General features: G+C 42.2%; 1 protein-coding gene and 1 long non-coding RNA gene across 7 annotated transcripts in view; one reads left to right on the top strand and one right to left on the bottom strand.

Annotated features, from left to right (window-relative positions):
- Nucleotides 1–19,856, top strand: part of LOC106883300 (uncharacterized) — a 137,942-nt gene extending 118,086 nt beyond the window's left edge. For 3 of the 6 annotated variants that reach the window (XM_089340454.1, XM_089340456.1, XM_089340453.1), the window contains 2 exons: nt 6,497–6,624; nt 8,037–8,372. In XM_089340454.1, the coding sequence (XP_089196580.1) occupies nt 6,497–6,613 (117 nt within the window). In that variant the 3' untranslated portion in view covers nt 6,614–6,624; nt 8,037–8,372. The other 3 variants (XM_089340458.1, XM_089340457.1, XM_089340455.1) reach the window with 2 other exon arrangements.
- On the bottom strand, nt 7,643–25,796 carry LOC149131363 (uncharacterized). Its single transcript, XR_016238097.1, has 2 exons — nt 22,333–25,796; nt 7,643–9,723 (listed from the first exon to the last, which is right to left on the bottom strand). It is a non-coding gene; the product is annotated as an uncharacterized LOC149131363 (long non-coding RNA).
- Between the last annotated feature and the right edge of the window lie 439 nt (nt 25,797–26,235).

The raw sequence follows: 26,235 nt of genomic DNA, 5'->3' as shown, positions 1-26,235 counted from the left end.
CCAACGAGACCCGGCGGAACAGCGATCGCAGTCTCTTTTCCGCCATCCAACGAAACCCGACGGAACAGAGATCGCAGTCTCTTTTCCGCCATCCAAAGGGACCCGACGGAACAGAGATCGCAGTCTCTTTTCCGCCATCCAAGGGGACCCGGCGGAACAGAGATCGCTGTCTCTTTTCCGCCATCCAACGGGACCCGACGGAACAGAGATCGCAGTCTCTTTTCCGCCACCCAACGAGATCCGACGGAACAGCGATCGCAGTCTCTTTCCGCCATCCAACGAGACCCGACGGAACAGCGATCGCAGTCTCTTTTCCGCCACCCAACGAGATCCGACGGAACAGCGATCGCAGTCTCTTTTCCGCCACCCAACGAGATCCGACGGAAGAGCGATCGCTGTCTCTTTTCCGCCACCCAACGAGATCCGACGGAACAGCGATCGCAGTCTCTTTTCCGCCATCCAACGAGACCCGACGGAACAGAGATCGCAGTCTCTTTTCCGCCATCCAAAGGGACCCGACGGAACAGAGATCGCAGTCTCTTTTCCGCCACCCAACGAGATCCGACGGAACAGCGATCGCAGTCTCTTTTCCGCCACCCAACGAGATCCGACGGAACAGCGATCGCAGTCTCTTTTCCGCCATCCAAAGGGACCCGACGGAACAGAGATCGCAGTCTCTTTTCCGCCATCCAACGAGATCCGACGGAACAGAGATCGCAGTCTCTTTTCCGCCATCCAAAGGGAGCCGACGGAACAGAGATCGCAGTCTCTTTTCCGCCACCCAACGAGATCCGACGGAACAGAGATCGCAGTCTCTTTTCCGCCATCCAATGAGATCCGACGGAACAGCGATCGCAGTCTCTTTTCCGCCATCCAACGAGATCCGACGGAACAGAGATCGCAGTCTCTTTTCCGCCATCTAACGAGACCCGGCGGAACAGCGATCGCAGTCTCTTTTCCGCCATCCAACGAAACCCGACGGAACAGAGATCGCAGTCTCTTTTCCGCCATCCAAAGGGACCCGACGGAACAGAGATCGCAGTCTCTTTTCCGCCACCCAACGAGATCCTACGGAACAGCGATCGTAGTCTCTTTTCCGTCATCCAACGGAACAGAGATCGTAGTCTCTTTTCCGCCATCCAAAGGGACCCGACGGAACAGAGATCGTAGTCTCTTTTCCGCTATCCAACGAGATCCTACGGAACAGAGATCGTAGTCTCTTTTCCGCCATCAAACGAGATCGGACGGAACAGAGATCGTAGTCTCTTTTCCGCCATCCAACGAGATCCGACGGAACAGCGATCGTAGTCTTTTTTCCGCCATCCAACGGGATCCGACGGAACAGAGATCGTAGTCTCTTTTCCGCCATTCAACGGGATCCGACGGAACAGCGATCGTAGTCTCTTTTCCGCCATCCAACGGGATCCGACGGAACAGAGATCGTAGTCTCTTTTCCGCCATCCAACGAGATCCGACGGAACAGCGATCGTAGTCTCTTTTCCGCCATCCAACGGGACCCGACGGAACAGAGATCGTAGTCTCTTTTCCGCCATCCAACGGGACCCGACGGAACAGAGATCGTAGTCTCTTTTCCGCCATCCAACGAGACCCGACGGAACAGCGATCGCAGTCTCTTTTCCGCCATCCAACGGATCAGAGATCGCAGTCTCTTTTCCGCCATCCAACGGGACCCGACAGAACAGAGATCGCAGTCTCTTTTCCGCCATCCAACGGGACCCGACGGAACAGAGATCGCAGTCTCTTTTCCGCCACCCAACGAGATCCGACGGAACAGCGATCGCAGTCTCTTTTCCGCCATCCAACGAGATCCGACGGAACAGAGATCGCAGTCTCTTTTCCGCCATCCAACGAGTTCCGACGGAACAGAGATCGCAGTCTCTTTTCCGCCATCCAACGAGATCCGACGGAATAGCGATCGTAGTCTCTTTTCCGCCATCGAACGGGACCCGACGGAATACAGATAGCAGTCTCTTTCTTGTCTGGAACGGGATCCGACGGAGCAGAGATCGTAGTCTCTTTTCCGCCATCGAACGGGACCCGACGGAACAGAGTTCGTAGTCTCTTTTCCGCCGTCCAACGGGACCCGACGGAACAGAGATCGTAGTCTCTTTTCCGCCATCCAACGGGACCCGACGGAACAGAGTTCGTAGTCTCTTTTCCGCCATCGAACGGGACCCGACGGAACTGAGATTGTAGTCTCTTTTCCGCCATCTAACGGAACAGAGATCGTAGTCTCTTTTCCACCATCCAATGGGATCAGACGGAACAGAGATCGTAGTCTCTTTTCCGCCATCCAACGAGATCCGACGGAACAGCGATCGTAGTCTCTTTTCCGCCATCCAACGGGACCCGACAGAACAGAGATCGTAGTCTCTTTTCCGCCATCCAACGGGATCCGACGGAACAGCGATCGTAGTCTCTTTTCCGTCATCCAACGGAACAGAGATCGTAGTCTCTTTTCCGCCATCCAAAGGGACCCGACGGAACAGAGATCGTAGTCTCTTTTCCGCCATCCAACGAGATCTTACGGAACAGAGATCGTAGTCTCTTTTCCGCCATCAAACGAGATCGGACGGAACAGAGATCGTAGTCTCTTTTCCGCCATCCAACGAGATCCGACGGAACAGCGATCGTAGTCTTTTTTCCGCCATCCAACGGGATCCGAGGGAACAGAGATCGTAGTCTCTCTTCCGCAATCCAACGGGATCCGACGGAACAGAGATCGTAGTCTCTTTTCCGCCATCCAACGGGATCCGACGGAACAGAGATCGTAGTCTCTTTTCCGCCATCCAACGAGATCCGACGGAACAGAGATCGTAGTCTCTATTCCGCCATCCAACGGGATCCGACGGAACAGAGATCGTAGTCTCTTTTCCGCCATCCAACGACATCCGACGGAACAGAGATCGTAGTCTCTTTTCCGCCATCCAACGGTATCCGACGGAAGAGAGATCGTAGTCTCTTTTCCGCCATCCAACGAGACCCGACGGAACAGAGATCGTAGTCTCTTTTCCGCCATCCGACGAGACCCGACGGAACAGAGATCGTAGTCTCTTTTCCGCCATCCAACGAGATCCGACGGAACAGAGATCGTAGTCTCTATTCCGCCATCCAACGGGATCCGACGGAACAGAGATCGTAGTCTCTTTTCCGCCATCCAACGACATCCGACGGAACAGAGATCGTAGTCTCTTTTCCGCCATCCAACGGTATCCGACGGAAGAGAGATCGTAGTCTCTTTTCCGCCGTCCAACGGGACCCGACGGAACAGAGATCGTAGTCTCTTTTCCGCCATCCAACGGGACCCGACGGAACAGAGTTCGTAGTCTCTTTTCCGCCATCGAACGGGACCCGACGGAACTGAGATTGTAGTCTCTTTTCCGCCATCTAACGGAACAGAGATCGTAGTCTCTTTTCCACCATCCAATGGGATCAGACGGAACAGAGATCGTAGTCTCTTTTCCGCCATCCAACGAGATCCGACGGAACAGCGATCGTAGTCTCTTTTCCGCCATCCAACGGGACCCGACAGAACAGAGATCGTAGTCTCTTTTCCGCCATCCAACGGGATCCGACGGAACAGCGATCGTAGTCTCTTTTCCGTCATCCAACGGAACAGAGATCGTAGTCTCTTTTCCGCCATCCAAAGGGACCCGACGGAACAGAGATCGTAGTCTCTTTTCCGCCATCCAACGAGATCTTACGGAACAGAGATCGTAGTCTCTTTTCCGCCATCAAACGAGATCGGACGGAACAGAGATCGTAGTCTCTTTTCCGCCATCCAACGAGATCCGACGGAACAGCGATCGTAGTCTTTTTTCCGCCATCCAACGGGATCCGAGGGAACAGAGATCGTAGTCTCTCTTCCGCAATCCAACGGGATCCGACGGAACAGAGATCGTAGTCTCTTTTCCGCCATCCAACGGGATCCGACGGAACAGAGATCGTAGTCTCTTTTCCGCCATCCAACGAGATCCGACGGAACAGAGATCGTAGTCTCTATTCCGCCATCCAACGGGATCCGACGGAACAGAGATCGTAGTCTCTTTTCCGCCATCCAACGACATCCGACGGAACAGAGATCGTAGTCTCTTTTCCGCCATCCAACGGTATCCGACGGAAGAGAGATCGTAGTCTCTTTTCCGCCATCCAACGAGACCCGACGGAACAGAGATCGTAGTCTCTTTTCCGCCATCCGACGAGACCCGACGGAACAGAGATCGTAGTCTCTTTTCCGCCATCCAACGAGATCCGACGGAACAGCAATCGTAGTCTCTTTTCCGCCATCCAACGGGACCCGACGGAACAGAGATCGTAGTCTCTTTTCCGCCGTCCAACGGGACCCGACGGAACAGAGATCGTCGTCTCTTTTCCGCCATCCAACGAGATCCGACGGAACAGCGATCGTAGTCTCTTTTCCGCCATCCAACGGGACCCGACGGAACAGAGATCGTAGTCTCTTTTCCGCCATTCAACGGGATCCGACGGAACAGCGATCGTAGTCTCTTTTCCGCCATCCAACGGTATCCGACGGAAGAGAGATCGTAGTCTCTTTTCCGCCATCCAACGAGACCCGACGGAACAGAGATCGTAGTCTCTTTTCCGCCATCCAACGAGACCCGACGGAACAGAGATCGTAGTCTCTTTTCCGCCATCCAACGAGATCCGACGGAACAGCGATCGTAGTCTCTTTTCCGCCATCCAACGGGACCCGACGGAACAGAGATCGTAGTCTCTTTTCCGCCATCCAACGGGACCCGACGGAACAGAGATCGTAGTCTCTTTTCCGCCATCCAACGGGACCTGACGGAACAGAGATCGTCGTCTCTTTTCCGCCATCCAACGAGATCCGACGGAACAGCGATCGTAGTCTCTTTTCCGCCATCCAACGGGACCCGACGGAACAGAGATCGTAGTCTCTTTTCCGCCATCCAACGAGATCCGACGGAACAGCGATCGTAGTCTCTTTTCCGCCATCCAACGGGACCCGACGGAACAGAGATCGTAGTCTCTTTTCCGCCATCCAACGAGACCCGACGGAACAGCGATCGCAGTCTCTTTTCCGCCATCCAACGGGACCCGACAGAACAGAGATCGCAGTCTCTTTTCCGCCAGCCAACGGGACCCGACGGAACAGAGATAGCAGTCTCTTTTCCGCCACCCAACGAGATCCGACGGAACAGCGATCGCAGTCTCTTTTCCGCCATCCAACGGGACCCGACGGAGCAGAGATCGCAGTCTCTTTCCCGCTTGGAAAGGGACCCGACGGAGCAAAGATTGTAGTCTCTTTTCCGCCAGCCAACGGGACCAGATGGAGCAGAGTTCGCCGTCTCTTTCTCGCCTGGAACGGGACCCGACGGAGCAGAGATCGTAGTCTCTTTTCCGCCAGCCAATGGGACCCGACGGAATAGAGATCGCAGTCTCTTTCTCGCCTGGAACTGAATCCGGCGGAGCAAAGATCGTAGTCTCTTTTCTGCCAGCCAACGGGATCCGACGGAACAGAGTTCGTAGTCTCTTTTCCGCCATCGAACGGGACCCGACGGAAGAGAGATCGTAGTCTCTTTTCCGCCATCCAACGGCACCCGACAGAACAGAGATCGTAGTCTCTTTTCCGCCATCTAACGGAACAGAGATCGTAGTCTCTTTTCCACCATCCAACGCGATCCGACGGAACAAAGATCATAGCCTCTTTTCCGCCAGCCAACGGGACCCGACGGAGCAGAGATCGCAGTCTCTTTCCCGCTTGGAAAGGGACCCGACGGAGCAGAGATCGTAGTCTCTTTTCCGCCAGCCAATGGGACCCGACGGAATAGAGATCGCAGTCTCTTTCTCGCCTGGAACTGGGTCCGGCGGAGCAGAGATCGTAGTCTCTTTTCTGCCAGCCAACGGGATCCGACGGAGCAGAGATCGTAGTCTCTTTTCTGCCAGCCAACGGGATCCGATGGAGCAGAGATCGTAGCCTCTTTTCCGCCAGCCAACGGGACCCGACGGAGCAGAGATCGCAGTCTCTTTCCCGCTTGGAAAGGGACCCGACGGAGCAAAGATCGTAGTCTCTTTTCCGCCAGCCAACGGGACCCGACAGAGCAGAGATCGCAGTCTCTTTCTCGGCAGGCTACGGGACCCGACGGAACAGAGATCGTAGTCTGTTTTGGTTGGGTCAGGATTTATGTCTAACAATGGCACTATAACATTTGTTTACACTGTACTTCAAAGTGGATTACACTTTGTAGAAGTTTGTATTTTGAGCAGCTGATCAAGCTTGAAGTGATTTTTATGTATTCTCAAATGGTAGTCAATATGAAAGATCAACCAATGGTTGTCAGGGCCTAATATTTACGGCAAGCCAAAGATATTTCACTGCATGCAGTTCGTAATTGTTTTCTTGATCTACATTTGTATGTCTCTGCATAAAGATGGAACTGGTGTGGCTGTGTTAGTAGTACATGTAAAATATTACCTTCTTCATTCTTTGCAGGAACAAAATGACGATGTGATTTCTTTAGACAACGATTCATTCCTCAACAGTCTGGATAGTGCCTCGTTCACTAACCTCTGGCCCTCCACTGATAACTCCCGTCGCACCAATTTGTGACATCGGCTACGGTAACTTCACTCTTTTATTAAGCTATTTCTCACGGGTTTCCTTCTCTTTCCAGTCTGCTTCATTCACATCCAACCAATGTTGCCTTCGTTTTCAGCTTTCTTTTACAACTTTCTCCTCCCTTTCCTTCCATACGCATTCCTTTTCTCTTTCTTTATCCACCATTCACTCTCTCTCTGTTTTACTTTATTATTCTTCTCTATTTTTCAATTCAATGCTGCAAAATAATGGCAGTCATTAATTATAAGTGCTCCCACTGTTTACAGCTAAATGAGCTGGCCTGTCTGTCTTTCTGTCAGTGATGAGAAACAGTTGGCCTTCCCATCATCTGGGGTTCTTAGCCCTTATTACCCCTCTACACTGTACTCCTAAAGAAAAGAACACACAAATTTCATTTCGCAATTACTGGAAAGTTTCAATATATATATATTAATCATCATCATCATCATCATCATACCATCCCTTTTTCCTTGCTTGCATGGGTTGGATTTTCTTCCCATCACCAACGCTCTCCTGTATCCAAGCAAAGTACTATTTCCCTACCAGGCATTTTCACAGAATATTAGAAATAATTGACCCTGCTTGTATAACAGACACACATTTGCAACAATCACATGATGTCAAGACAAGGAGATACAAAAGGGCAAGCACTCACACATATATTATATGATGGGCTTCTTTCAGTTTCCATCTACCAAATCCACTCTCAAAGCTTTGGTTGACCCACGCCTATCATAGAGGACACTTGGCCGATGTGCCACAGTGTGACTGAACCTGAAGCCATGAGCTTGGGAAGCAAAATTCTTAAACCACTCAGCCAAATTTTGATAATACTAAAATTGTTTTGCAGCAGTTGCTGGTGGAGAAGATGAAAATTAAATTGAAACACATTTTATGAGATTAAAATTAAAATATAAATTCAAATAAATAATGTTTCCATTCAAATTTAAATAAAAAAAAATTTCAATTAAGTTTGACATTTAAATAAATAAATAAAATAGAATAAATTAAAATCCAGTCTTTTATAAAAATTTTACTTTCAGATTCTGATCTTCCTCTTCTCGCCACCAACAGAAAATACTTGTTTCATTTTGTGAACTGTTGATAAAAATTTAAACAAGGAGGAAAGAAACAAACTAAAATCTGCTCCAAAAAATTGTAACCTGAAGCTTTAAAAAAAGTCACAAAACAAAGATTAGGGAGATGACCCCACCCCCCACCCCACCCCACCCCACCCCCCAAACCATAAAGAATTGTAAAAATTATTTTTTTTAATTTGAAGACTGCCAAAAAAAAAAAATCCATCAAAAAGAGAACATTTCCAATTGTTTTGTGTAAAAACATTGACATAATTTTGGATTCTATTTTTGACTTCTTTTCACTGGCATCATTTTTTCTTTTTCTCTCTTTTCAGTCCATTCTCTGCAAGTCTGCTTACTTTAGAGAATGTCCCTCCACTTTTGATGAAACTAAACCAAAACTATGAAAATGTGAACTTTATAAAATTACTACTACTACCACTACTAAGACTACTCTTACTACTACCACTCAACTAATTCCTCCATTTCATTTGGTTCCACCAAAAAAATCACACAACACACTCAAACTCAATGTATATGTCTGTATGTATAGAATTGTATTTGTTTGTGTGCATATATATATATATATACATATATATATGCACACAAACATAAGTAATGTGTGTGTATATATATATATATATAAAGTTGTTAAATTTCCAGTTCCCATATTTTTGCATTTCCAGCCTGGATTATTTCTCACGATTTCTGCCTTGATGTGTCAAAAACGTGAGCTTGTGTCCAGCACATCCATGTAGTGGCGACCACCGTGAACATCAATGGAGTCGAGATGAAACTGCAGAAAGATTGAAGAGAATAACTCTTACTGGGAAAGTTGTTAAAACAATGTGTGTGTGTATGTGTATATATATATATATACACACACACATTCTTCAACTGGCCTTAGTCATTGGACTGTGGCCATGCTGGGGCATCACTTTCAGAGATTTTTCCTCATCAACCATCCACAGTGAGCGCCCCCTACCCCACCCAATTATTTTATCATTTTAACTATTAAAACCATTCGAAACCTTTTTTTAACTGGCATTGTTGTGTCAAACACGTACATCGACACACACACACACACATATTTTCAGACATGTATCTACATGCATTTGACTGGTTTGCAAATGGGTTTCGTCTGGAATTCCACTTGAATGGAATTGGTCATTTTAGGGTTATTGTAGCAGACACTTGTTCAATGAGCGTGGCACCTTATGATGGTTGCAAAATAAACTTCTTAACCACAGAAGTCATGCATTAGTGTGTGTGTGTGTGTGTGTGTGTGTGTGTGTGTGTGTGTGTGTGTGTGTGTGTGTGTGTGTGCGTGCGTGCGTGCGTGCGTGCGTGTGTGTGTGTGTACACACACATAGACATATATTGCAAATAAGAGGTAATTTGTAAATTCGGCTCTGTCCTCAATCAGTCCTGACTCCTGCAAACACCTGTTAACAGAGGACAGGGAGAAGAGGGCAGTTTATCTTCAAGAAAAGTGGTCAGACAAACTGGGGGTAATTTCTTAGCCATGGAACTACAAGATGGTAAGTCCAAGGAATGGAGGTGATGATATTACATAACCTCCATTCTTAAACTTATTCTCATATACATACATATATATATACACACACACAAAGATAAGTAAAAGTAGATATACAGTTGCTTAATATGAGTGGAATGTTCTGTGCATTTTGGTTTGTTTTTTTAGATAAGCAATTCAGAAGTAGAATAATTGATCTGCAAGAGATCCTTAGTTCATTGGAATCCCTCTTTTTTTGATTTCTTGAGTCTTTGAGTGAATGCTTCAGCCACAAGCCTTTCATTTTCTTAAATAGTAACACTGACTGGTCAACCACTTTTCTTCTGTGCATTGCAGTCCTATAAACTGTTAATCTTGAAAGAGCTGGTCTTTGAAATTTTCAGTCCAGTTCTGTCTAACCATTTCTGCATTCTCTGTTTTCCAGTACTGCTTAATGATCCAGTTTTGTCCATTGCTGGTCAAATTCCCAGCTAATTAATAAATATCTGAAATTAGGGATAATTATTTTATTATATAAAGTATTAATTAAAAAGAACATAGAATCATAAGATTCTTGTTCTAAAAGAGAAATGAAAAGAACATTCCCCTCATTAAGCTGTTGTGTACCTACTTATGCATGCATGCATGCGTGCGTGCGTGCGTGCATATATACACACACACACACACACACGTTACTTTGCAATGGAAAGCTTTAAATCTTTCTGATCATTTCCAACACCAAAGTTACTTGGTTTATATCCTCAGATGAAAACCATAAACATCACAGCTTCCTGCCTCTCACCTCCACAACATTCCTTCACCTAATCCTGTCTCAAAGCACTCTCTCTCTCTTTCTCTCTCTCTCTCTCTCTCTCTCTCTCTGCATGTGTGTGTGTGTGTGTGTCTGTGAATATTCTACATATAATATGTATATATGAGGAGGTATGTATATCTATGTATGTATATATATATATATATATATATATATATATATATTAGGCACTTTGTCTAGTTAATGAACAATTTTCACAAACACACTGGCCTTTGTTATACATCCTGTTACGCACATTTGTTTATACATGCCAACCTTTCACCTGGAAATGTGCTTCAGTTAATGCATATGGTATAGCATTAGCTTTGCTGTTGTCTATCCTAGCACAGTTAAACACACTGGTATACACCCACACATCCTAGTCTATTTGTGTTGGGGGTTAGAGTGTGTATGCATGAAGAGAAGGGGGTAGACTAGATCTTCCAAGCACAGTTTGAGCTCCACAATATGAGTATCTAAATATTTCTTTGTTTTAGTGATAAGAAATAAAAAAACTATTCAGGTACCTCGGGTTAATCTAATCAACTCTACTCCCTCCCACCCACCCATCTTGCTGGATTAGCAAGAAAAACATTAAAGCTTTGCACAAAATGTTTTACAATATTTGTTCCAGTTCTCTACATTCAAAGCTCAACAGCATAAAATGTAGCTGTTGAGTGGGGGGGGGGGAAGCAAAGCAGTTTAACCAGCTTTTCCCTTCTGCCTGTGCAAGGAATTATTATTGGAGACAGCAAACTGGCAGACTCGTTAGCACGCTGGACGAGATGCTTGGCAGACTCGTTAGCACGCTGGACGAGATGCTTGGCAGACTCGTTAGCACGCTGGACGAGATGCTTGGCAGACTCGTTAGCACGCTGGACGAGATGTCTTTATACTCTGAGTCCAAATTCCACTGTGGTTGAGTTTGCCTTTCATCCCTTTCAGGGTCAATGAAATAAGTACCAGTCATGTACTGGGGTCAATGTAAATGGTTAGCCCACTTCCCTAAAATATCAGGCCTTGTGCCAATAGCAGAAATTATTAACATAGAATCATTACTGAGCAGGACAAATGCTTTCTTCTTTCCATACATTCTGAGTTCCAATCCCACTAAGGCTGACCTTGCCTTTCATTCTTTTGAGATCAATAACACATAGTACCAGTTAAATACTGGGGTTGATGTAATCGACTAGTCCCTCCTCCTTGGGGTGATTACAATCAATCAAGCCCCTTCCCCATAAAATTTCAAGCCTTGTACCTATGATATTATACAGATGTTTTCATGCCCATCATTGAGGTGGATGTGGGAGGTTGGTGGTAAGAAGAAGAGTAGAACAAATGAATTTTTAATGTTGAACAGATTTTAAGTGATTAATATGTTCACACACACACACACACACACACACACACACACACACACAATTTTCTGTTTCTCACTCAAAAGGAAGACCACAGGGGATTGGCAATATGGAGAGAATCAAAGAAATTTCAAAAATGTGCAATAAGGGAAATGAGATGCCTTCCTTTACCAGTTGTATGCAATGTTTGATTCAGTGCAAACCCCATTACTTGCTCACAAATGTCTGGCCTTGTGCCCCGTGACTCGTGTCATGGCTAGTTTCTAGATGGGGTGATTCAAGTGGCAGATCAACCGATTCACTAACTCTGGAGCTCTGGGTTCACATCCCACCAGGTCTACGACCAATTCTATAATGGGAAAGATTTCATCAAATACACTCTCCTTTTAAATTGTCCCCGTAACTAAGTGTAACCTTATTATTATTATTATTATTATAGTGGGAGTAAGGGGGGTTACGGCATACCCTTGTGGTAGTCCTTCACATTGCACTGAGTCAACTTCAGTTTGCATGGGAGTTAGTGTCTGGTATGAGAGAATGGCTGGTTGTATGAGGTCTGGTGAGAGAGAGAGAAATAGTAACCAACAAGTCGAACTTCAGAACTGAGATGCTTTGAGGCTTTCATTCCTGAAAGGCTGCTGTCTTCTGGTGTTGCTTTGTGATTTTATCCTTTTGTAAATTTGGCAGAGTTCTACCTTTGTTCAATTGCAGGAGCAAACAATCATGGCTATTATAATTGTCAACCAACAATGTATTTGTGTCAAATGGGGCAGAGAAATAGAGCAAGAATCTCTAACATTCCATAAGATCATCATCATCATTATTTAATATCCTTGTTCCATGCTGGCATGGGTTGGACAGTTTGACACGGTTTTATGGGCTCAAGGATTGCATCTTGCTCCAATGCCTGCTTTGGCAGCTGGTTGCCCTTCTTAACATCAACCACAATCACTGAGTGTTGAATGGGTGCCTTTTTTAGTTTTTTTGCATGTTACCAGCACTAGTGAAGTTGCAAAGTAACCTACAAGGAGCAGAGGAGATTAGGGGCCTAAAAATGGGTAAAATTCTGACCTGTTCTTGACCACACCAGCTGAGGAGACCAACAATGCTGTGGACACAGTCACCTTCTTTTGTTTTTTTGACATATTATAATAAAAAAAAAATTCTCACTTGCCAAATGTTCTTATCCCTTCCCATTTATTCGTCCAATTCCACACTCTCCTCTTAACACCAACACAAAAAACAACAAACAACATTCATTAAAGGCCAATGAGAAATTATTTGACCTGCAAGAAATAGCAACAAACAAAATCTCCCTCATATTACACCGAACATTCTTAAAAAAAAGAAACAAACATTGGATAATGTAGTTCTAGATGTTGGAGTAAAAGACAGGAAGATCAAGGTTGAATGGGGGGGGGGGGGGGGTGTTAAATTATAACAATCCACTAGAAATAAACCTAACAAAGAGACAACCAGGAAAGTTGTCCATAGTGGTGGTAACTTTATCATCAGTGTAGCAGGGAAATGTCAGGAGCCGGGGGTGCTACAATCTGTTTATTTGGTGGACATCAGTTCTGGCCTTTGACCTTTCATAATCCTTACAGATGAAGCAGCAGCAGTAATGCTGAGAAAACTGGGGAAAGATGAAAGTTGGAAGGCTTTTTAAACTCATAGCCATGACTAAATACCACAAGGTACTCAATATTGAGGTGCAGATGGAACAAGCCATCCTCAAACTGCTAGAAATAACAGCCAAATCTTTGAGTCACTCCCCACCCTCTTAATTTAAAAAAAGGTCCATGGTATACATACAAAAGATGGAATGGTCAAAGCAGGAAAGCCTTTGATTATAGGTCTGCTCTGTCCTGAGGCTAAACAACAACAACAGCAACAACAACAACAACAACCAACATCAGAAGCATTTATTTAATAATCGAATCAATTAACAACTGTTAATGAGATGTACCAGACTTTAATTAGTGGAAACAAAAACAATGGTGTTATTATTAAAGGAACAATTATTATTATTATTATTGTTGTTGTTGTTTACATTTTTCATCATCATCATCGTTGTTGTTGTTGTTGTTGTTGTGAGACAATTGTTAATATTTTACCTTAATGCAGAGGCCGACATTTTTGCTTTAACTCGATTTGTTGAGTATTGGGAAAAAACATCCACTGACTGTACACCCACCCACCACCACCACAGACGTGTGTGTGTGTGTGTAGTCAAGAAGTTTCGAAATTACACAGCTTTAGGTTCAATCTTGCTACGAAGCACTTTAGTCAAATGCATTCTACTCTTGCCTCAGCTTCACCAATGCATTGTCAGTGGAATTGGTCAGACAGAAACTGCTAAAACCTTTACACACACACACACATGTTGACTAGTCTAAAACCCGTATTGTTTCTGCTGGTTAAAAATGGATAGATAAAATAAAGACTAAACTGAAATAATATTGGGGTTGGTACACTCCCCCTAAACCCCTTGAAGGCTGTGTCTTAGTAAAATTCTACACTAACCCCTACTTTTAACCCCTTCAAAAAGATTCCAATTATTAATAAATGTGTTTTTGTTTTGTTTTTTCCACACATTGATAATATAAGTATTTCGTTAAAAATGCAGGACTTTGATATCAGGTCAAATGGTTGTTGTGAGAGATGAAGATGAGAAAGTGTTGAAAACGGCAGAATCAGTATTTAGCTCTAAGTGCCAAGAATGCTAAGTTCAATCCAACCAAGGTCAACTTTGCTTTTCTTCTGTCCAAGTTACAAGGACTGATTCGTAAAACAGATTCCTGTAAGAGCCAGGAGAGATGTTTTGGTGCTGCTTGTTTGGCATTGCTGATCCGACACTAACTTCTTTAACATCAGGCATATTCTCTCTCTCTCCCCCCCCACCCCATGTGTCAGCATAATTTCTCTGTGTGTTCGGTGGAAGGCAACGTATTCATATGTCAATCAGGTGTAATTGATTTATTGTAATGTTTTCCTTTCTGCATGTTGTTTGCCTCCAGTGCCAAAACAGTGGTGTCCAGTCCAGCCATGCCAAATGACCAGTGGTCAAACAAGACTGCTGCCCAACTGCTTCATTCCAACCTCCTAACACTTGAGGGAAAACAATAATACTGAATGTAAAGTTATGAGGAAGCAAGCCCCTTGCCTTCAGTGCTGCCATGTTAGCATGAACGACCAAGCACAGCAAATGAGCTGAGTGCAAAAACTGATAAAGAGAGATGTATATCAAGGATGGAAGATGATAGCTGGGTTGGAAAAAAAGGGGGGGGGGGGGTCAAGTGGCAGTAATTATTGTCTCAAGACCCAGGGCTCAGAGGGCCACTGACCTTGTTTTTAGGGTTTATAAGTGACAAAAATACCAACATTCCTTCTCCTGAACAGGAGGCAAATCCATTGGTAGGTTTCTCCTTTACAGCCGAGTGGACTGGGACAGTGAAGTGTTTTGCCCAGTCCAGGAATTGAAACCCATAATCTTGCAGTCTTGAGGAGTGCAACACCACCCAAACGACTAAGCCACAGAACTTCACAAATTAGAAGGAAGACAAGAAGAATTGATCTGAGGATAGTACTGCACCTCACAAAGGAACTCAATAAGGGGCAGCAGGATGGGAGAGGAAATGTGCAAACAATGCCAGCAATAAAAAGCAATAATGATGATGATGATGATGATGATGAGTTGACATTATCTTTCCAATAAGTTTCTGTCAATAGCTGTGTGGTTAAGAAGCTTGTTTTGTCCCCATATGGTTTTGGGTTCAGCCCCACCAGACATCACATTAGGCAGCTGTCTTCTCCTTTAGCCCTGGGCCAACCAATGGCTTTACTTAACAACTGGTGTTGGTCTGTCTATATCCACATAACTTAGCAGTCTGGCAAAAGAGAACAATAGAATAAGTACCAGTGTCGATTTCTTCAACGAAACCCTTCAAGATGGTGCTCCAGCATGGCCACAAACCAATGACTGAAGAAACAAGCAGAAGATAATTAGAAACAGTCTTTAGAACAAATTTAGCAAAGTTGCAGACAGCTCAATAGCCAACAGATAAGTCTATCTTGGAAGGTAGGGGAATGTTAGTGCTGAATTGAATGCCTTGTGATATTTAATTACATTCCTGTCCACCTCGGACAATAATTCATGTACCAGTAATTAACTGGTGCTGGTTCGATTCCAAACACTTCTCTCCACCCAAAATTGTTTTTCCTCTGCAGTCAATAAACTAAAGAATGAGTCAAGTGATCAGACAACATTTTACATTTACAAAAGCTATTTTCATATACAGGCCATTTCAGAAAGTCACTGCACTACAAACAACATTGGAAGTGATGTCCTTTAGCATCAGTACAGGCCCACCTTCCATCTTAGAAAAAGTATTGTCGCTTTTAGTTCTTGTATTGTCAATATTTTGTATGGGAAGCGTTTTAATTTCTTTCTGATGGCCTTATAGCAGTCGCTAACTTTTGTAATGGCTTTGATGGACTCTGCTGCATATTGTCAGAAATATCAAACAATTTCTCCTTGGATATCTTTTGATGGTCTTCCACAGTGTTGGGCACTTGCCTCTGATCCTATTTCTCAGAATTTAGCAATAAAGTTATGAACAGCATTGCAATGAGGAACAAGTGTTTTCTGAGAATTTATCAGCAAAACGCTGTCGTACCAAATCTGTGTATCTAACACCTTCTTGAAAAATGTGCTCAATTAGAAAGACATGTTCTTCGGATGTTAAAACCATATTGGGGTCAAAATATGATTAGAAAAGTGCACAATGACTTTCCAAACACCCTGTATAACATTCTTGGCAGCTAATTAAACTAATATATATATATGTATGTGTGTGTGTGTGTGTGTGAATGTGCATATATATATATATATATATATATATATATATATATATATATATGCGAGTAAAAATAAATACAAAAAAGGTGGATTTTTCTGTATGATTGTGTATAGAGGAATATATTTTGCTTAAAAGAGTTCCAACACTGTCTGTTTTTTATGTTTTATTTATATTCCTGCAGAACTAATGTGGGGTATAGAATATGGAATATACAATATATAATATAATATACAATATATAATATAAAATAAAATAAAAATGGATGGCACCATGAAATAAAGTATTGAATGTAGATGAAATATTGAGTGTTCAATATAAAGGATCAAATATATAAATATATAAATATAAATATATATATATAAAGGAGACTCGAGTTTCAGGGCTATTTCCCTTCGTCATGGCCGGTATGACAGTCTTTAACAGACTGTAATAAGTTGGCTGGTTTTCTGTCTTTTATACCAATTCCTTTGGATGGCAGCAGTAGGTGTCTGGCTATTTTTAGAATTGATGTTAAATCTATTTTTAGACATGATGATATTTTAATTTATTGTTTTGTGTGGGTTGTAGGGATAAGATTTTTAAATGGCAGTAGGTGTTTGGCTGTTCTTAGAAATGATGCCAAATCTATTTATAGAAATGATGATATCTTAGAGATTTTTTGTGTTTTGGTTACAAGGATAAGATTTTTAAACCCCAAGTAAGATGGATTTAATCATTGTTTGTTAAGAGTGGGTTTGAATTTCTTAATAAAGTCCTTTTCTTTGCATTTTCTTTCAATTTCATTCCGGTTGTAAAGTTTATGGAATGGAAATATAATAAAAGTTTGATGACCACATGTTGCTAGATGGTTACTCAGTGGTATTTGGCGGACTTCTGGGTTTTTAATCTGTTGTCGATGTACCCGTGAGCGTTCCGATAGTGCATTACCTGTCTGGCCAACGTACAATTCTTCACAATTAGGGCATTTGATGCAGTAGATTAGATTTCTACTTTTGCAGTTCATGTTCGCATTGGTGAATATTTTCCCTGTTTTTGTGTTCATATATGGGCCGGTATGGATTGATCAGCATGTGCCGCATCGGCTATCATTGCATTTGGATACAGTGAATGTTTGATTTTTGTTGCTGAGGTCAAACCTTGCCTTTGTTAATAGTTTTTTCAAGTTTTTAGGTTGTCTCTTACTGAGAGTTATATTTTGATCTGTAATGATATTTCTCAATTCCTTACTTTGTGCAAGGATCGGTAAGTTCGCTTTGGCGATATTAAAGATGTTCTGGTGGCATGGATTTTGTGTCACTATAAATGGAATGATCTTTTCCTGTTTGTCTTTTCTTTGCGGTGTCCTCAGTTGTTGTATGGGTATTTTCGAAGCCCGCTGAATACCATTTTCTATGAGTCGTGATGGGTATTTTTGCTTCACCAGAAATTCTTTCAGTTCCATCAGGCGTTGATTTCTGGTCTCTATATCCTCTACAATAGTACATATTCTCCTGGCTAGGCAGTATGGTATGTTGCGTTTTGTATGGGGTGGATGGCACGATTTAAAGTTCAAGTATTGGTGTGTGTCTGTGTGTTTGTAATATATATCTGTGGTAATGGCAGTGTTCTTTTTAATTACCATTATATCTAGAAATGGTAATTTGCTACTGTTCATCTCCAGTGTGAATTGGATGGATGGGTGTAGGTTGTTCAGGAGGCTGTTAAATTCCTCCACAATGCTTTGAGGTTTGGTCCAGATTATGAAGCAATCGTCCAGGTATCTCTTCCATGCTTTTTCTATAAGCTTCCTAAATTCGGTGTTATATCTCTCCTCTATTTCCTGGTAGAGTTTTTGTTCCAAGTAACCCATCACCGAATTCGCATAAACGGGGGCAAACCTCGTCCCCATAGCCGTGCCTTTAATTTGGATATAGTTCTTACCATTGAAGAAGAATGTATTATTTTCCAGGATAAGTCTCACTGATTCTAGTATAAATGTCACCGTGTACCTGTTGGGAATTGCTTCTCTGTGTTTGTTTACCCAATATTCAACCGCCTTTATTCCTAAATCATGTGGGATATTTGTGTATAGGCTTACTACATCGAAGCTCAGTAGGATTGAATTTGTTTCAGTGGTTTTGGGAAGATGGGATAAAAAGTCATGACAAACTTCTTTCAGTCTCCATCTTCTAAATCTATTCAAAGGCGTTAGTTTGCCACAGTAGAAGGCACTTGTCCAAAGTTCCACACAGAGGGACAGAACCCAAATTCATGTTGAGAAGCAAATATATACACACACATTCACACAGTCATGGCCTGTTTCTCAGAGCTGGCTGATCTCATACCACTTCCAGGCAATCCTGAATCACAATTCTGATTCATGTCACCCATTACATGCACCACCACCACCACCACCACCACCACTCTAGTCCCCCCCCTCCACAGTATTTGGCTCTTTGGATTAATAGCATCAATCACACCAGTGGAGGGCCAGCAAAGGCCCTTTTTCCAGACCCAGTAGTTTTTTTTTTGTTTTAGTTACTAACACCATTTTGGTTCAATGCTATACTGTACAACAGAATATCTCTAGACTTTGATAAATTATTTAAGCCTTGATTAATAGAAGGAATCATTGTGAACAGTTAAAAACCCCAACAGAGAATTGAAACCTGTCCAGCTGATCTCCCTCCCTCCCTCTATCTCTCTCTCTCTCTCTCTCTCTCTCTGAATCTTTTGTACAAAGTGTTTCCATAACAGTGTTAAGACACCAATAACTCATGAATGAAACTCCTTGCTAAAACTATTATATCCACCAATCAGTTGGATTGACTTAATCCCTTGGCAAAGCAATGTCTTTGGGGTCAGTTAAAGAGAGGATTCAGTTGCTGTTTAAATTCCAACACAGGTTTGAAATTAGTCCATTAATCCCTATTTTCTGTCCACAGAAATATTGTATATAAAAACAAGGTGTTAACATATGACTCAAGATTGTTGACTAAAATTTACAAAGATATCCTGTGGGGTACAGTGTAGTCTTTTTATTATAAGTTTATGTTGCAAGTGGCTGTTAACTGTTTTGTGCTAGTTTCACTTGTTGGTTGAAAGCACTCAACTTAAGCTGTTATTGTCATCAAGAAAGAGCATGGACAGTTAGGTTCTGTTGAATGGAGTGATGTGAAGGTTGTAGACATTTGCCAAAAGAGGCCTTCCTGTGATGTGTTCCCATATAAAAGACTAAATACAATTGAGAGTGTGTGAACAAAATACTGAGTTCTTCAAACGATCGACAATAATATTTCTATCATAGGTACAAACCCTCACATTTTAGGGGAGGTGGTGAGGTGTAACCAGTTGAATTTACCCCAGTATTTAACTCGTTTTATCTATTTTCCTCTCCAACTCTCAGAAAGATGCAAGACCAAAGCTGACCTTGGCAGGAATCAAAAACCAGAATGTACAGACGTGACTCTGAGACGGAGACAGATGTAAATATTCTACAAAATATTTCTGCAATGTTAACTTATTTATTCATTTGTTCAAGAAAGATTTTTGACAAATTGATCAGAGTCCTATTAACGTCACACAAATCAATCTTTCACTTTATTGGGAATAAAACAATTTTAAAACTTTTCCTTCTTTAATGTTTTTTTCTTCTTTTGTTAAATTTATTTTTATTGTTGATGAAGAAAAGTAGATTGAGATTATCGATAGAGTGGTGAACAGAAAAGCTTCCAATATTTAATTCCAGCGGCCCAGTAGCCATAAGAGAAATGGTTGTGCTCAACATAGAGAAAGAGAAAAGTAGGTTGGAAATTCTCTCAGTTGTAATCAATCTGAATTATAAGTAGACAAGAAGTATTTGGGGAAAAGAAAGAGGCTGAGAGCAAAGATTTTGTAAGCAGGAGGAGCTGGCAGTCAGAGCACAAAATACATTGCAATGCTTGGAACTAGTTGATGGCTTCTACCTTAGGTGAGCTAATCCATGGATAGATCGATATGAGCTGCAAAAGTATTGTCGCCAGACAAGAAACAAGGTGAGAAAAGTTCAACAAGCTGACAAGAGGATTGTTTCAAGTGAAGAGAAAATGATATGATGCTTATGTTAGAGAAACAGGGACATTATATGCCAAAGAAGGAAGCCAGCTTGCGTAATGTTAAAAGAATGAAGCAGAGAAGCCGAGTAACAAAAAAAAAAACAACAAAAAAATGAATAGGAAGAATTAGATGTAGTAAGGGAGATAACTGTGACGAGTGAAGAAATGAGAAGACATCTTTATGAAAGGAAATTGTGGAAGAGGAAGATGTGGTCACAGAAGAGATAAATGAGACTCCTGACGGTTTGCTGTGCTTAAAAAGACACGTCAAGCTAAGTAAAAGCGTGGTTGCTCTTACATACAGGCTCGTCCCCTGCAAGGGCCACCAGGCTTTTACTTAGCTGCGCTTCCCTAATCGTAGGTGCTGGTGTCATGTAAAAAGCACCCATACCACTATCCAGTCCACCCTGTAAAGTGGTTGGTGTTAGGAAGGGGGCATCCGGCCGTAGAAACCATACCAAAACAGGCATGGAGCTTGAACAGGTCTTCAGCTGGACAGCTTCTGTCAAATCGTCCAACCCATGCTAGCATAGAAAATGGACTTTAAATGATGATGATGGCATGCAAAACTACATAAATAGATTCATATTAATACAGAATACACATACACACGAAAATAACTCTATACACTTGTAGAAATAGACAAGTATGTTAAACAGCGTGCAAAACAAAATGAATATGAAACACAAAAATAATAAATATTTTAGCTTTCAACACCTGACATGAAGCCACCCACCTCTACTTCCCCCTCTTAAATACTAGAGTTAGTAGCAGAAGCTTTTTCTCTTTCCCCGTCATGCAAGTTACCTGTCAATCTCAATAGGGACGGTGACATGAAAAAAAAAAACCCAGTCAGTACACTCTGTAAACTGGTGGATGTTAGAAAGGGCATCCAGCCGCAGAAACCAAAGCAAATCTTAAACTGGAGCTCGATGCGGCCTTGCAACTTGCCAGATACTGTCAAACTGTTCAACCCATGGAAAATAGACGACATTTGGGGCAGAACTTCCCTCTCCCCACTCACTTTCCCTTTCAAGTGAAATTTGGAAAAGTTGATGAAGTCTTGGCCAAAGAGGAAAGTATCTGTCTTCAGCCCTTTCAACCGCTTTCGCTAAGGCTACCACCAGGCAAAGAAAAACAGCCTGCTCTTCCCGACCAAAGGAAGGCGGCGGGACTATCCTCCTCACAATGGACTCAACAGATAGCTGGGTATGTCCTTCACGCGACAGCAGGTGTTTCACATAAACTTATAACTCAGAAATACTCGGGCACTGGAAGTAAAATTGAATCAAATGAACGTTTATATTCATGTCTTCCACTCAGCCAATTTGCAGTTATCTGACTCTTTGAACGTCTCGAAATACTTTATCTTGGATCATTTCGATAGAATTCGAATTCAGAATTAAACACTGATTTCTTAAATAGGCACCAATGGAAAATAGTTTGTCCGCCGTTCTAAGGGTTCTTCTTGATGATTCATCGAGCAGTATTAAAGAAATTCCAGTCTAAAACTACATTATTTAAATGTCCTGTTTTTAAGGCGGCGATTTAAGGGAGATGTGGCTGATATTTCTAGCAGGTGGAAGGCGGCGAAACGGCAGAATCGTTATCGCGCTGGGCAAAAAAAAATGCTTAGAGACATTTCGTCCATCCTTACGTTCGGAGTTAAAATTCCGCCGAGGTGGACTTTGCCGTTCATGCTTTCCGAATTGATAAAATGGTTAATATAAAGACGGACTCCCGTTAACGAAAACAAACGAAACAAAAAAAGCCTGTTAGGTGTTTATAAACTGTGTAGAAAATGAAAAGAAAAAATTTGCACAAACGAACGGGGTGGGGGAGGAACTTTCGGAAAATTCACAAGATGCCTGACTCTCGGAGCCTTTAGAGAGGGACCCCACTCAGTTGCAAGTTTGAACGAGGTCTTCGGTATGACGAAAACTTTCACCCGTTCTAGTCTCGAAAGCTCTACAAAAAATGTCGTAAAAAAAGGAAAAATAATGATTCTTACTTTCAGCTCGCCAAACAAACTTCAACAGAGAGGGGAATTGTTCTCTACTCCGGTTGTTGCACGAACCTTGTACGCTTTCAGGTCTTCAACGTCCGGCCAGAACCTGTTGAAATCCTTTCATACGTTCATCCACCCTGAACATCCGACAAGACGTCATTTAAATAAGCCGCCAATTAAGGCGACGTCATTGCTTCCTTCTGACGTCACAAGCCATTCTAAACCGGCGCTTTTTCTTTATTTCTAAACAACGAGGAAGAAGAGTTACACCGAATGTTTAGCTGCAGACGATGTGACCTCTCTCTCTCTCTCTCCTGAATAAGCTACCTATTTTATTTTTTGAGCATCAATACCACAAAATCTAATTTTTTTTTACTCACAGTGAACTAAATTGTTATATTAAACGAGATAGTAGCTACTATTTCTAGCAGGTTAAGTAACCATGCGAACAAAATCCCTCTTATACTCATTTAATCAGGGGTTTTTTTCTAATAAAATTTCGTTGTCCATTTTATAAGATTTACTACTTTTCTAATATTAAGTTGCTGCAACTTTTATTTGGACAGGGAGGTTGAGTAAGGGGAGATTACTCTATTGCTTCTCACCTGTAATTAATTAACATTAGTAACAGGTGTCTCACTATTATTAAATTTCATTCTTTTTCCTCATTTTGTTCTTACAAAGATTTTCCATGGATAATGAAGAAGACTTTGACATAATTCGTTGTTTCCAACACTGTTCGAATAAAACAAATATATTTTATTGTCGTCAATTACCAACAACATGTCCACTCTGTAGCGGTGATGTTATCAACAGCGACAGTCTTCTACCTCCCTATCGTATCGAATCCCCTTTTATAGATGCTGTCCGTTTGCCTTTTGCTGTCGTCGTTAAACCTACCCAGGGTACATTTCTTCAGTAAGAAACTTTAGAAATAACAGCCAAATCTTTGAGTCACTCCCCACCCTCTTAATTTAAAAAAAGGTCCATGGTATACATACAAAAGATGGAATGGTCAAAGCAGGAAAGCCTTTGATTATAGGTCTGCTCTGTCCTGGGGCTAAACAACAACAACAGTAACAACAACAACAACCAACATCAGAAGCATTTATTTAATAATCGAATCAATTAACAACTGTTAATGAGATGTACCAGACTTTAATTAGTGGAAACAAAAACAATGGTGTTATTATTAAAGGAACAATTATTATTATTATTATTGTTGTTGTTGTTTACATTTTTCATCATCATCATCGTTGTTGTTGTTGTTGTGTGAGACAATTGTTAATATTTTACCTTAATGCAGAGGCCGACATTTTTGCTTTAACTCGATTTGTTGAGTATTGGGAAAAAAACATCCACTGACTGTACACCCACCACAACCACCACCACCACCACCACCACAGACGTGTGTGTGTGTGTAGTCAAGAAGTTTCGAAATTACACAGCTTTAGGTTCAATCTTGCTACGAAGCACTTTAGTCAAATGCATTCTACTCTTGCCTCAGCTTCACCAATGCATTGTCAGTGGAATTGGTCAGACAGAAACTGCTAAAACCTTTACACACACACACACACACACATGTTGACTAGTCTAAAACCCGTATTGTTTCTGCTGGTTAAAAATGGATAGATAAAATAAAGACTAAACTGAAATAATATTGGGGTTGGTACACTCCCCCTAAACCCCTTGAAGGCTGTGTCTTAGTAAAATTCTACACTAACCCCTACTTTTAACCCCTTCAAAAAGATTCCAATTATTAATAAATGTGTTTTTGTTTTGTTTTTTCCACACATTGATAATATAAGTATTTCGTTAAAAATGCAGGACTTTGATATCAGGTCAAATGGTTGTTGTGAGAGATGAAGATGAGAAAGTGTTGAAAACGGCAGAATCAGTATTTAGCTCTAAGTGCCAAGAATGCTAAGTTCAATCCAACCAAGGTCAACTTTGCTTTTCTTCTGTCCAAGTTACAAGGACTGATTCGTAAAACAGATTCCTGTAAGAGCCAGGAGAGATGTTTTGGTGCTGCTTGTTTGGCATTGCTGATCCGACACTAACTTCTTTAACATCAGGCATATTCTCTCTCTCTCCCCCCCCACCCCATGTGTCAGCATAATTTCTCTGTGTGTTCGGTGGAAGGCAACGTATTCATATGTCAATCAGGTGTAATTGATTTATTGTAATGTTTTCCTTTCTGCATGTTGTTTGCCTCCAGTGCCAAAACAGTGGTGTCCAGTCCAGCCATGCCAAATGACCAGTGGTCAAACAAGACTGCTGCCCAACTGCTTCATTCCAACCTCCTAACACTTGAGGGAAAACAATAATACTGAATGTAAAGTTATGAGGAAGCAAGCCCCTTGCCTTCAGTGCTGCCATGTTAGCATGAACGACCAAGCACAGCAAATGAGCTGAGTGCAAAAACTGATAAAGAGAGATGTATATCAAGGATGGAAGATGATAGCTGGGTTGGAAAAAAAGGGGGGGGGGGTCAAGTGGCAGTAATTATTGTCTCAAGACCCAGGGCTCAGAGGGCCACTGACCTTGTTTTTAGGGTTTATAAGTGACAAAAATACCAACATTCCTTCTCCTGAACAGGAGGCAAATCCATTGGTAGGTTTCTCCTTTACAGCCGAGTGGACTGGGACAGTGAAGTGTTTTGCCCAGTCCAGGAATTGAAACCCATAATCTTGCAGTCTTGAGGAGTGCAACACCACCCAAACGACTAAGCCACAGAACTTCACAAATTAGAAGGAAGACAAGAAGAATTGATCTGAGGATAGTACTGCACCTCACAAAGGAACTCAATAAGGGGCAGCAGGATGGGAGAGGAAATGTGCAAACAATGCCAGCAATAAAAAGCAATAATGATGATGATGATGATGATGATGAGTTGACATTATCTTTCCAATAAGTTTCTGTCAATAGCTGTGTGGTTAAGAAGCTTGTTTTGTCCCCATATGGTTTTGGGTTCAGCCCCACCAGACATCACATTAGGCAGCTGTCTTCTCCTTTAGCCCTGGGCCAACCAATGGCTTTACTTAACAACTGGTGTTGGTCTGTCTATATCCACATAACTTAGCAGTCTGGCAAAAGAGAACAATAGAATAAGTACCAGTGTCGATTTCTTCAACGAAACCCTTCAAGATGGTGCTCCAGCATGGCCACAAACCAATGACTGAAGAAACAAGCAGAAGATAATTAGAAACAGTCTTTAGAACAAATTTAGCAAAGTTGCAGACAGCTCAATAGCCAACAGATAAGTCTATCTTGGAAGGTAGGGGAATGTTAGTGCTGAATTGAATGCCTTGTGATATTTAATTACATTCCTGTCCACCTCGGACAATAATTCATGTACCAGTAATTAACTGGTGCTGGTTCGATTCCAAACACTTCTCTCCACCCAAAATTGTTTTTCCTCTGCAGTCAATAAACTAAAGAATGAGTCAAGTGATCAGACAACATTTTACATTTACAAAAGCTATTTTCATATACAGGCCATTTCAGAAAGTCACTGCACTACAAACAACATTGGAAGTGATGTCCTTTAGCATCAGTACAGGCCCACCTTCCATCTTAGAAAAAGTATTGTCGCTTTTAGTTCTTGTATTGTCAATATTTTGTATGGGAAGCGTTTTAATTTCTTTCTGATGGCCTTATAGCAGTCGCTAACTTTTGTAATGGCTTTGATGGACTCTGCTGCATATTGTCAGAAATATCAAACAATTTCTCCTTGGATATCTTTTGATGGTCTTCCACAGTGTTGGGCACTTGCCTCTGATCCTATTTCTCAGAATTTAGCAATAAAGTTATGAACAGCATTGCAATGAGGAACAAGTGTTTTCTGAGAATTTATCAGCAAAACGCTGTCGTACCAAATCTGTGTATCTAACACCTTCTTGAAAA

Source organism: Octopus bimaculoides, chromosome 23 (genome assembly GCF_046866305.1).
Source record: "Octopus bimaculoides isolate indiv1 chromosome 23, ASM4686630v1, whole genome shotgun sequence".
NCBI lineage: Eukaryota > Metazoa > Mollusca > Cephalopoda > Octopoda > Octopodidae > Octopus > Octopus bimaculoides.
Note: the sequence above shows the minus strand (reverse complement) of the source record. Positions and strands in the feature narration are given on the sequence as shown.